Raw genomic sequence first — 13,533 nt, 5'->3', positions numbered from 1 at the left:
CCTTTCCTCTTCTGCGTCTCTCTGACTCGCTCCCTTTATTCATCCCCCTTCCCAGCCCCATAGCACTTATATACATTTCAATAATTTACTTATTTATATTAATGTCTGTCTCCCCCATTGGACAGTAAGCTCGCTGTGAGCAGAGAAAGTGTTTATTGTTTTATTGCATTCCTCCAACGGCTTAATATAATGCTCTGCACAGAGTAAGTGCTCAATAAATACGATTGACTATTTGAATCTCCAAGTATATTCAGCATTAAAAGATTAACACAGGAAGCTTTCTGAGGTCTTTCCATCAGAGGCTCCTGACTATTACCAAGTTGGCTCAATCACTGACTCTGCTGTGACAAGAGGGTCAATCACAATGGAGGGTTTTCGGTACAAGACGGGCCCACCAACCCACAAGGTCTGAAGTCACTGAATCATTTCAGAAAGGCTTTAAAGCGGTCACAAGCTAAAAATGGGCTCCAAGTCACACTTCCCTTAGGACATACTGGGACGGAGGATGCAGAACTCCAAAGGCATAGGGCTTATCATCCATCAGTCAAATGAACCACTCGGTTTTTGGAAATTTGCTCCAGGAGGCGGGTAAGTAGCCTTAATTTGCCTTTAAGGAGGCGGGTAAGTAGCCTAGTTTTGAATTGGACTTTGGGAATATGGAAGCCCCTGCAATCACAAGAGGAATTAGTTGCCCACAGAAGATGAAGCGCGGCATGTTCCTCTCCCTCAGCTCCTAACTCTTTTCCTCCTCTTCCCTCCCTGCCATCACTGTGGATCCTGGTAGAGTTGAACCAATCTACTGCCCTTCCTTTCTGCAATACCCGCGATTGGAAAGTTTCCTGGAGAAGATGGGCGGACTCACTAGGGCGATAACGGCCGCTGATCGTTTTTATATTTTTAAATCAATGAAAAGCAACGTAGCCTAGTGGATAGAGCGAGGGCCTGCCAGTCAGAAGGACCGGGGTTCTAATTCCGGCTCTGCCACCTGTCTGCGGTGTGACCTCGGGCAAGTCACTTCACTTCTCCAGGCCTCAGTTACCTCATCGATAAATCGGGGATTCAGACTGTGAGCCCCATGTGGGACATGGACTTGGTCCAACCTGATTAGCTTGTATCTACCCCAGCGCTTGGTACAGTGTGTGGCATACAGTACATGCGTAACAAAAAACATTAAAGAAAAAATGCTGAAAGGGCTCACCTGGAAAGCTTCTGAATGGCAAAAGGAGAAACCTCAAATTCTGGGATTCTGGACTCCACGGGGGCAAAGCCAGCACGGTCCAAGCGAGCGTGGTCGGGAACTCGGGAAGTTTCCTGACCGGCTGACCAGTTCTGCTCATCATCACCATAATCAGACTCCTCCTCTTCCTCCTCGTCCTCTCCTGAAGCCCCCTCTCTGTCAAAAGAAATGGTCACACGTTATTAGAGCTTCACTCGCACTTGTTTCAGAACCGAACAGATTTTCTTAACCATTTAAGCAAAGACCTCATCAGCTCGTAGGAAAAAAATCCTAAATCAGCCTGGTTTTGCTTAGGAGAAAACGCCTTACTAATCTGACCGCCTTTTCTGAAGGATCGCTCAACAAGTATGTGGAGAGAGAGGACCTAGGCTACACAACATATTTACATGTTCAAGAGGCTCTTGAGGTACCAGCCCCAAAGTTTTGTCTAGATGATGTAACGATGAGATTAAGATTGATTCTGTCATGGAGAAGGGGCTAAAAGGCAGGAACAAAGGGGAGGGTGAAGAGCCCCTTTTTCAGGATAGAGCGGTGTAAATACTGGAGTTTTCCTGCAATCGGTGCTGGAGTCAGTTCTACTTGCCATCTTCAGTGATTTGGAAGAGGATGCGGCCGTGAAATCTTAAAATCTGCAGATACTAAACTCTTGTGGCTAGTGAAATACCATGCAGCTGGGGTCAAACTGCAGGAAGACCTCATCGAGCCTAATGAGTAGACTGAAAAAATGGCAGATTCAATGCACTGTCCATGCCAGAATGATCAAATGAATGCTGGGCGGCATCAGGATGGGCACGGAAAAACAAAAAGCAAAGGTTTACCACTCTACTAAAACACGGAACTCACAATTAGAACACTGTGTGCAGATCTGGGCCCCACATCTTCGAAAGATTTACTAGAGCTGGAGAAAGTACAGTCCATGAAGTTACACTTTGTGGACCTTTAGAACTACCACCTAAAAGCCATTTTGGGCTCTCTTTTCTTCGCAAAACCTGGTCTGAAATATTCTGCCACATAAGAGCAGGTTTCCTCCCTAAAATCTCTCAAACATGGTTCTGCACACGTCTCCCCATTCCTCAGAAATCTCCAGTTGTTGCCCACTCCTCTCTGCGTCAAGCAGAAACTCCTGATCATCATTTTGAATTGTACTTTTGAAGCACTTGAATTGTACTTTCCCAGCGCTTAGTACAGTGCTCTGCACACAGTAAGCGCTCAACAAATACGACTGAATGGATTTGGAAGATCCAGACTGTAAGTGCCTCCTCTAGACTATTAACCTGCTGTGGGCAGGGAACGTGCCTATCACCTCTGTTAAATTGTACTCTCCCAAGTGCTTAGTAGAGTGCTCTGCACACAGTAAGTGCTCAATGAATACTTCGGATTGAAGGCACTCAATCAGCTCTGTCCATTGGGGTGGAATGCCTTTTCTCATCTGCTAAATCAATTCCCCTTCATGTTCCTCCTAAAACTCTTTGGGAGGAGTTTTGTGAAGCAATTTCAGAACGCAAAACGGCAGCGGCCCGGAAGAAAAAACTGAGTGGCAACGTTACTCGAAGGTCTTGCCAAATAAACAAGGTTTAATAATTCAGCTGGAAAAACAGCCATAAGAGCAAATACGTTTTTCAGCTGTCAACTAGTCCACCGTTTCAGGTTCCCATTGCAACAGGTCCAGAAAACATTCACTGCATTCACAATATTTCTTCCCTACCAAATGTAATTTCTTTAAAATTACATTTATTTTAAAAATAAATACCTGTATTTCTTATTATCTGCAATTTACTTATAAAAGTGTCTGTCTCCTCCTCTAGACTCTAAGCTCATTGTGGGCAGGGAATATATCTGTCTATAGTTACATTGTACTCTCCCAACCGCTTAGTGCAGTGTTCTGCACACAGTAGGCACTCAACAGATATGAGTGAATGAATGAAGAAGGGAAGGAATGAAAATGTGCTCGGATAAAGAAAACTAACTCGGATCCAGGCTCCGGCTCCGGCTCCTGTCCTTGGAGCTCCCGGAGAAGAGCTTTCACTTTCTCCTGATTCTCAGAAGTCATGTGGAGGGTCTGCAGAGGGGTCCTGGCTTCCGGCCTCCGTTTGGGTTTTTCTCCTCCTCTCCTGCTGGCACTGTTGCTGGGTCTAAAAGGAAAAAATTCACATTTAGTTAGGCCCGTGGGACCCTCAAAAAAGACCTGTTTTGTTGTTGCTGTTGTTTTGTTTATATGGCATTTGTTAGGCGCGTACTACGTGCCAGGCACCGTACTAAGCACTGGACAGACGCAAGCTGATGAGGTTGGACACAGTCCCTGTCCCACATGGGGTTCACAGTCTTAATCCCCCTTTTCCAGATGAGGTGACTGAGGCCCACAGAAGTGAAGTGGCTCACCCAACGTCACAGAGCAGACAAGTGACAGAGTGGGATTAGAACTCAAGTCCTTCTGACTCTCAGGCCCACGCTCTATCCACTAGACCACACTGCTTCCCATGTCGGCTGCTGACTGACTCCCAACATAGGCAACATTAAACAGATTGTCCAAGATCTAGTTGCAGCGGGCAATGCAAGTGCAGAAATTGATTTAGCGGGCCTTCGATCCCTTGCTCTTTCCTCTTGACCATATTATACTGCTTCAAGATTGTAAGTCCCTTCAGGACATTGTCTGTGTTTGATTCCCACCCGTGTACTCTTTCGCGGCACTTGGTACAGTGCTCTGCACACAGTTAGCATTTAGTAAATACTATTACTACTAATTGCCTGGACCATGAGCATACTCTCAATTACTAAATCTGCATTCGTTTAAGATTCAGAAAAATACCTCAATTATCACCGATTAGCTTGGTCTTGGTCTTTGTTACTAATATTTGGGAAAACAATAATAATGGTATTTGTTAAGCGCTTACATAAGCCAAGCACTGTGCTAAGCGCTGAATAAAAGTGCTATGTAAATACATGGCAACCGACCATGGCTGCTGAGAATTGACAATGATCAAGATAGTTTTTCCTTATTCGCTGGGGATATTAGGCAATATTGTTAAAGTACTTTCCACATAGCCTGCTTAATTTGACACCTTACAATGACTTTATGCAATAGCACCGTATGACAAAGCTTGGAAATTTCTATGCTTCCATTTTTTAAATTGTTGCTTTTTTAAGGAAACAGCTCTGACCTCAAATGTCCCTTCATAGGTGAGGAAACTTTCCAACACTGAAAAAATAGCTCAGTAGATTATTGAAAATGTTTCAGCCACATTAGAAGGGATTTGCAACTCATTCACTCAAATTTAACATGTCCAAAACAAAACTCCTTCCCACCCAAATGTTGTCCTCCCTGCCTTTCCGTCACTGTAAACACCACCACCATTCTCCATCTCAGAAGCCTAAAGCCTGGGCATTATACTTGACTCGTCTCTTCCATTCAACCCTTCTATTCGGCCTGTCGTTAAATCCTGTTGGTTCTACCCCACGACACTGCAAAAATCTGTCCTTTCCTCTCCATCCACACTGCTAGCATGCTGCTAACAATAATAATAATGGTATCTGTTATGCACTTACTACGTGCCAAGCATTGTTCTAAACGCGGGGGTAGATAGAAGGTAATCAGGTTGAACCACGTGGGGCTTACAGTTTTAATCCCCATTTTACAGATGAGGTCACTGAGGCTCAGAGAAGTTAAGTGGCTTGCCCGAGGTCACACAGCAGACATCCACGTCCTGTTTCCTAAACTCGTGCTCTTATTCACTAACGCCACGCTGCTTCTCAAACAGTTCCAAAGAGTTGTCGTATCCCGCCTCGACTACTGCGTTCCTACTCCGGCTCTTATTTCACTCTGCCCTCTGGCTCATTTTTCTATATGAGTGGACGTCTCCCCACTCCTCAAGGACCTCCAGTGGTTGTCCATCCACCTCCGCATCAAAAAGAAACTCCTTATCGACTTTAAAGGACTGCCGGCTCAGCCCCTCCTACCTTACCTTGCTGATTTCCTACTAGAACCCGGCCCGCACGCTTCCCTCCTCTAATGCCAACCTATTCACTGTACCTCCATTTCATCTATCTCATTTCCGATCCCTTGCCCATCATCCCCCGCTGGCCTGGAATGCCCTTCTCCTTCACTTCTGACAGACCTCCTCTTTCCCCATCTTCAAAGCCCTATTAAAATTACATCTCCAACATCCCCGACCAACCTCTCATTTCCCCTCCTTCCTTTCCCTTCTGCATCGCCTGTGCATTTGTATTAGTATCCCTTAAGCACTTCATTCACGTGATTGTATTTATTGAGCGCTCACTGTGTGCAGAGCACTGTACTAAGCGCTTGGAATGTACAATTCGGCAACAGATAGAGACAATCCCTGCCCAACGGGCTCACAGTCTAAAAGCACTCAATATTTCACCCCACTTTCATCCCCACAGTACTCATGTACGTATCCAAATTTTATCTTTACGTCCGTCTCCTCCCCTAGGCCGTACAATCTTTTTGGATAGGGAACGTATCTCCCGACTCTGTGACACTGTACTCTCCCAAGTGCTTAGTACAGTACTCTGCACACGGTAAGCACTCAATAAATACCGTTGATTGTTGATTGATTGATCGATTCATGGGAGTTAAACTAGAAAACTAGCCTAAATATTCTGGTCATGAATATCTGGACTGGTCATAGCGCTTGCCCTGATTCTATTAATTCATAGCATTTCTATCAATGGTATTTGAGCACTTACTGTGTGCAGAGCACTCTACTAAGCGCTTGGGAGAGTGCCACACCGCAGAGTTGGTGGTCACTTTCCCTGTCCACACCGAGCTTACAGACTAGATGGGGTGAATTTATATAAATTCATATAAATATTAAGTCTGGATACATACCTAAGCGCCGTGGGGCTGAGGATGACGGGAATACCAAGTGCTCGGAGGGGACGGATCCTAGCGCAGTTGATTAGATTGCAGTGTTGGACCTGTGTGCTGGGCCACTTCTAATGCATTTCGGGTCCGGTTGATCCCCAGGAGGCCCGCTCCTCCCTCCCTCCATCACTCTGGCACCCCAGGACCACCCCCTTCATGGTTTCTAGACCGTGAGCCCGTTGTTGGGTAGGGATTGTCTCTATCTTTCACCAAATTGGACTATACAAGCGCTTAATGCAGTGTTCTGCACACAGTAAGCCGTCAATAAATACGACCGACTGAATGAATGAATGGTAACTGTTGCCCAAGGAGGAGTCCCAGGCAGGGAACAATTCTGGGGGGCGATGCCCGAGGTGATACCGAGGCTAAACAGAGTCCTTGGTCTTTTTTAGTGTGGATATGTGGGGGAGGACCGCGAACCCCAAATCCTTCCATTACTATGGAAGAGGATTACACTTAGCTTTCATATACTTCACTCACTACCGGATCTGCCAATTCCCCCAAAACACACACACGCACAGAGTAAATGGCATTTCAAGCATTACACATAATTTGCTCAATCAAATATAAGCAAAACAAAGAAAGAGAATTGCTGACTTTAACCGCCTGAAGGGCCACCATCGTTTTTAGAATGAAAACCCAGAAAATCATAATGACCTGGAGGAACTCCTTGATTCACTAAAGATGCAAAAATCATCTCCATCATCCCAAATCTTGCTTGATCCTTTTCTACTGCCACCTCCTCCACCACTGGCTTGTGGTTTACTAGAATGACTTCTTCCTCTTCCTCGTCCTCTTCCTCCTCCTCCGCCGCCTCTATTAGATGACCCTTTCCCACCTCCTTTGTTCGGCTTTCCTTTCCTCCTCACCGAAGAGCTCATTTTCACCTGCGGGGAACAAAAAAACGAATAAAGGATTCACATCACTTCTGAGATGAGTCATCTGTCAAAGGTAGTCTACATTTATACCTTCAATCTGAAATACTTTAAAAGGAAACTGGGGCTATTTTTATGACTTCCGATTTTTAAAAAGCATTTTACCTTAGCTCAAACTAAGAAAATGTTTGGTGAGCCTCGCCAGCTCGATGGCTTTTGTAACACCCACTTATTAACAAACGCATTCATCCGCCACATAAGCAAGGGGTTTCTCTTCTGGTTATAAAAAGATTAAATAAAGTCCAATGCGACCGAGCAATTCCAACACCGAAGCTGACACGAGAACCATCACCCCATAAACATCAATCAGTGGTATTTACTGAGTGCTGCGGGCAGAGCACTTTACTAAGTGCTTGGGAGAGTTCAATATAATAGACACCTTCCCTGCCCACAATGAGCTTACAGTCTAGAGGAGGAGACAGACAGTAATAAATGAATTAAGGATACGTAAATAAGTATCGTGGGGTCGGAGGGGGGATGAATAAAAGGAGCAAGCGGGGTGACGCAGAAGGGAGTGAAGGAAAAGAGGACTTAGAGAAGGCTTCTGGGAGTAGGTTTGTCTTCAATAAGGCTTTGAAGAGGGGGAGAGTAATTGTCTGTCAGATACGAGGAGGGAGGGCGTTCCAGGCCAGAGGCAGGACACGGGCAAGAGGTCGGTGGCGAGATAGATGAAGTCGAGGTACAGTGAGTAGGTTAGCATTAGAGGAGCAAAGAGTGCGGGATGGGTTGCAGTAGATTAATGAGGGTATGTAGGATGGGGAAAGGTAAGGAGTTTCTGTTTGATGCGGAGGTAGATGGACAACCACTGGAGATTCTTGAGGATTGGGAAAGTATGGACTGAATGTTTTGGTAGAAAAATGATCTGGGCAGCAGAATGAAGAAGTATGGACTGGAGTGGGGAGAGACGGGAGGCGGGGGATCCGCAAAGGAGGCTGACACAGTAATCAAGGTAGGATAGATAAGTGTTTGGATTAACACGGGAGCAGTTTGGATGGAGAGGAGAAGGCAGATTTTAGTAATGTCGTGAAGGTTGACCCGACAGGATAGATTGAATATGTGGGTTGAATGAGAGAGAGGAGTCAAGGACAATGCCAAGGTGATGTGCTTTTGAGACAGGAAGAGTGGTGATGCCATCTACAGTGATGGGAAAGTCAGGGTAAAAGTCAGAGTTAAAGATAAACATATCTCCCCGTCCCCCCTGCCCGCAGTTTCAAGGCTCAAAGTTATCATAAGATGAGAATCCTGGGTCACTCAGTTCAAGAATCAAATTCATCATTCCTACAGGGTCACCACCCAACCCAGATTAACATTTTCATCCCTCTGGCCTCAGGTGCTTTCAGCCCACTACAGATCTAAGATCGCTACTAAGGAAGCAAGCCCCCTCACTTTCTCTATCAGTGGTACTTATAGACGACCTACTGAGCGTGTAGTACTATATTAAATGCTTGGGAGAATACGACAAGAAAGGAAGACGTTGCCTGCCCTCCAAGAGCTCACAATACCAACCAGTGGTATTTACTGAGTCTAACCATGGCCTCACTGACACCGTCCTCTCCTGGTTCTCTTCCTCCCTGGCCACTCGTTCTCAGTCTCTTTCACGGGCTCCTCCTTTGCCTCGCCCCCTGAGAGTCCTTCAAGGCTCAGTTCTGGGTTCCCTCTTACTGTCCATCTACACCCACTCCCTTGGAGAACTCATTCGCTCTCTCGGCTTTAACTACCACCTCTTTGTGGATGATTCCCAAATCCACATCTCCGGCTCTGATCTTTCCCCTTCTCTGCAGTCTCCAGGACACCTCTCCTTGTATGTCCTGCCAACACCTCCAACTTATCATTTCCAAAACAGAACTCCTCATCTTCCCACCCAAATCCTGTCCTCCCCGTGACTTTCCCATCACTGTAGATGGCACCACCATCTTTCTTGTCTCACCAGCCCATAACTTGAGCATATACTTGACTCCTCTCTCTCACGCAATCTACATAGTCTGTAAATACTGTTAGTTCAGCCTTCACAGTGTGCTAAAATCCATCCCTTCCTCTCCAACCAAATTGCTACCACATCGATCCAGGCACCTATCCTATCCCTCCTTGACAACTACAACAGCCTCCTTGCTGACCTCCCTGCCTCCAGTCTCTCCCCACTCCAGTCCATACTTCACTCTGCTGCTCTGCTCATTTTTCTACAAAAACATTCAGTCCACGTTTCTCCACTCCTCAAGAACCTTCGGCTATTACCCATCCACCTCCTCATCAAACAGAAACTCCTCACCGTCGGCTTTAAAGCACTCAATCACCTTGCCCCCCTCCTACATTAAACTTTGCTACTCTCCTACTACAACCCAGCCTGCGCACTTTGCTCCTCTAATGCCGACCTTCTCACTGTACCTCGATCTCATCAATCTTGCCACTGTCCCTCGTCCACATCCTACCTTCGGCATGGAACTCCCTCCCCCTACATATCCAAAAGTCCATCACTCTCCCCACCTTCAAAGCCTTAAACATCTCCACCAACAGGCCTTCACTTTATTCAATCGTATTTATTGAGCGCTTACGGTACACAAAGGACTGTATAAGTGCTTGGGAGAGTACAATGCAACAGACAGACACAGTCCCTGCCCACAACGAGGTCACAGTCTAGAAGGGGAGATAGACATTAATATACAGAAATACATAATTAAATGACAGATAGATAAGTATGTGGCGTGGGACTGGGAGGATGATTAGACTGTAAGCCCGTCAAACGGCAGGGACTGTCTCTATCTGTTGCCGACTTGTTCATCCCAAGCGCTTAGTACAGTGCTCTGCACATAGTAAGCGCTCAATAAATACTATTGAATGAATGAATTGAATGAATGAACGAAGGGAGCAAGTCAGGGCGACGCAGAAGGGAGTAGGAGAAGAGGGCTTAGTCAGGGAAGGCTTCTTGGAGGAGACGGGCCTTCAGTAAGGCTTCGGAGTGGGGGAGAGCAATTATCTGTCTGATATAAGGAGGGAGGGCGTTCCAGGAGAGGCAACTAAGCCCTCGTTTCCTCCACCCCTTCTCCTTTCTGCACTGCCCTTGAACTTAGATTTGAATCATTTATCCACTCCATCCTCAACCCCACCACACTTATGTACTTAATCGTAATTTATTTTAAGGTCTGTCTCCCCCTCAAGACTGTAAACTCGCTGTGGGAAGGAAACGTGCCTACCAACTGTTACACTGTACACTCCCAAGTTCTTAGTACACTGCTCCGCATACAGTAAGCGCTCAATAAATACAACTGGCTGGTGTTAAGCCTTGAAGCCACACAAATTCCCTGTCGCTTCTCTCTCTAAGATGAACAACTGTAGAAATAATGAGCAGGTCCCAATAAAGATTGCTCACCAGTCACCGTCTTCCGATTCTGTCACTGAGAAATAGAAAAGGGGCTTCTTTTTTTAATGGTATTTGTTACACACTTACTATGTGCCAGGCATTGTACTAAGCTGCGGGGTGGATAGAAGCTGATCGGTTTGGACACAGTCCCTGTCCCACATGGGGCTCAGAGTCTTAATCCCCGCTTTCCAGATGAGGCCCGGAGAAGTGAAAATGACTTGCCCAAGGTCACAAAACAGACAAGTAGCGGAGCCGGCACTAGAACCCTTTATTGCTGTATTGTACTTTCCCAAGTGCTTAGTACAGCAGTCTGCACACAGTAAGTGCTCAGTATATAAGTGAATGAATGCATTGATTCCCCTTCCCCCTTCACCTCCCCTCAGCTGAGCCCCCTTTCCCTCTGCTCCCCCTCCCCTCTGTGCTCATTTGTATATATTATTTATTCCCCCATTTATTTGAAAGAGGTGTAAATCCCCTTGATTCTATTTATCGTGATTATGCTGTCTTGTTTTTGTCCGTCTCCCCCGATTAGACTGGGAACCCGTCATTGGGCAGGGATTGTCTCTATCTGTTGCCGAATTGTCCGTTCCAAGCGCTTAGTACAGTGCTCTGCACATAGTAAGCACTCAATAAATACTATTGAATGAATGAACCCGGGCCCGTACTTTATCCACTAAGCCACTCTGCTTCTGAGGTTGGTGGGTCCCTCCGATCCTGGCTGTAAATCACTGGTGAAGCAAGTGGCGAGCCCAGAACCCAGACATGGAAAGAAAATGAATCCATCCTCCAGTCCTCGTGGATCCAAACGTTTCCTGCCCCAGGATGCGGACCTCTTGTCCGGCTCGGGCCCAGGAAACAGTTAATAATAATAACAATAACGGCGTTTGTTAAGCGCTTACTAGGTGCCAGGCACTGGACTAAGCGCTGGGGTAGTTACAAGCATATCGGGTTGGACACAGTCCCTGTCCCGTGTGGGGCTCCCGGTCTCAATCCCCCTTTCGCAGATGAGGGAACTGAGGCCCAGAGAAGTAAAAGGACTTGGCCAGGGTCACGCGGCAGTCATCGGCAGGGCCGAAGCAGAGCTTCCTGCCCTCGCTCGGGCCCCGACAAGCCTCCCCGTGGGATCCGTCGTCACCCCGCACACAAATCCCCACAACCTGCCTGCCCTCACTCACTCACAAATACAAGATCGACTGTCAGAATAATCGATCACCTTTACCATGCTGATGCATGAGGGAGCGAACATTTTCAATACCAAATGGAAAAAAAACCCCGGCATCTCCCACTCCCTTCCAATAATAATAATTCTGGTATTAGTTAAGTGTCTACTGTGTGCCAGACCCCGTACTAAGTGCTGGGGTGGCTACAAGCAAATCAGGTTGGACACAGTCCCTGTCCCACGTGGGGCTTCCAGTCTCAATCCCCATTTTACAGACGAGGTCACTGAGGCCCAGAGAAGTGAAGTGATTCACCCAAGGTTTTACAGCAGACAGGTGGAGGAGCTGGGATTAGAAGCCACAACCTTCTCAATGCTGCTTTTCTATCTCCCACTCCCTTTCACGTCACCCTGACTTGCCCCCTTTGCTCTTCCCCCCTCCCAGCCCCAAAGCACACAATAACAAGGATGATGGAAATTGTTAAACATTTACTATGTGCCAAGCACTGTTCTAAGCGCTGAAGTAGATACAAGGTAATCACATTGTCCCACATGGCGCTCACATCCCCCCCAGCGCTTAGAACAGTGCTTGGCACATAGTAAGCGCTTAACAAATATCATTATTATGATGATCTGTTGGCCGGCTACAGACTGACCGTCCAGTAATAATAATAATAATAATGTTGGTATTTGTTAAGCGCTTCCTATGTGCTGAGCACTGTTCTAAGCGCTGGGGTAGACACATGGGAATCAGGTTGCCCCACGTGGGGCTCACAGTCTTAATCCCCATTTTACAGATGAGGGAACTGAGGCACCGAGAAGTGAAGTGACTTGCCCACAGTCACACAGCCGACAAGTGGCAGAGCTGGGATTCGAACTCATGAGCCCTGACTCCAAAGCCCATGCTCTTTCCACTGAGCCACGCTGCTTCAGTACTCACGTGGGACAACCTGGTGACCCCATATGCATCCTTCCAGCGCTTAGAACAGTGCCTGGCACACAGTAAGCGCCTACCAAATGCCATCACCATTATTATTATGATGATCTGTTGGCCGGCTACAGGCCGACTGTCCAGTCCCCACATGGGACAACCTGGTGACCCTCTACCCGTCCCCCCCAGCGCTTAGACCAATGCTCGGCACATTGTAAGCGTTGACCAAATGCCATCATCATCATTACGATGATCTGTTGGCCGGTTAGGGCCTGACCCTCCTGTCCCCACGGGGGACACCCTGGTGACCCTGCCTCCCCCCCAGCGCTTAGACCAGTGCTTGGCCCATAGTAAGCGCTAACCAGAAGCAGCGTGGCTCAGTGGAAAGAGCCCGGGCTTGGGAGTCAGAGGTCATGAGTTCGAATCCCAGCTCTGCCACTTGTCAGCTGTGTGACCGTGGGCAAATCCCTTCACTTCCCTGTGCCTCAGTGACCTCATCTGTCAAATGGAGATGAAGACTGGGAGCCCCACGTGGGACGACCTGATTCCCCTGTGTCTCCCCCAGCGCTGAGAACAGTGCTCGGCACATAGGAAGCGCTTAACACATACCAACATTATTATGAGGATGATCTGTTGGCCAGCTAGGGCCTGACCGTCCAGTCCCCACGGGGGACACCCTGGTGACCCTGCCTCCATCCCCCCAGCGCTTAGAACAGTGCTTAGCACATAGTAGGCGCTTAAGGAAGCCCCACATGATGATGATGATTAGGAGTCCCCCCCCCTCGGGCCCAGGAGGGCTCCCCTCAGGGCCCACTTCCGGTGCCCGCCGCCCAGTCCTGCTCTTTCCCAGAAGCCCTCGCGGGCGTTGCCCCCCCCCCTGCCAGTCCTGCCCTTCCCCCCTCCCCCCGGGCCTCCGCTCACCTCAGGGTCTCGAGGCCTCGGCCGCCGCGCGGACCCCGCTGGCTCCCCATTGGCCCAGCCGGCCGCCCCCGCTCCCTCCTCATTGGCCAATGGCCTTCTGCTTCCGGGTGACGGGC

General features: G+C 47.8%; 1 protein-coding gene across 2 annotated transcripts in view; it reads right to left on the bottom strand.

Moving 5' to 3' along the window:
- The window catches only part of DHX57 (DExH-box helicase 57), a 58,799-nt gene extending 45,325 nt beyond the window's left edge, over positions 1–13,474 (bottom strand). For both annotated transcript variants that reach the window (XM_029061844.2, XM_029061845.2), the window contains exons 1-4: positions 13,418–13,474; positions 6,777–7,006; positions 3,205–3,369; positions 1,199–1,393 (exon numbers count right to left, since the gene is read on the bottom strand). In XM_029061844.2, coding sequence (XP_028917677.1) covers positions 1,199–1,393; positions 3,205–3,369; positions 6,777–7,000 — 584 coding nt within the window. In that variant the 5' untranslated portion in view covers positions 7,001–7,006; positions 13,418–13,474. The remainder of the gene's footprint in view (positions 1–1,198; positions 1,394–3,204; positions 3,370–6,776; positions 7,007–13,417) is intronic.
- Between the last annotated feature and the right edge of the window lie 59 nt (positions 13,475–13,533).

Source organism: Ornithorhynchus anatinus, chromosome 1, assembly GCF_004115215.2.
Source record: "Ornithorhynchus anatinus isolate Pmale09 chromosome 1, mOrnAna1.pri.v4, whole genome shotgun sequence".
Classification (NCBI taxonomy): domain Eukaryota; kingdom Metazoa; phylum Chordata; class Mammalia; order Monotremata; family Ornithorhynchidae; genus Ornithorhynchus; species Ornithorhynchus anatinus.
Note: the sequence above shows the minus strand (reverse complement) of the source record. Positions and strands in the feature narration are given on the sequence as shown.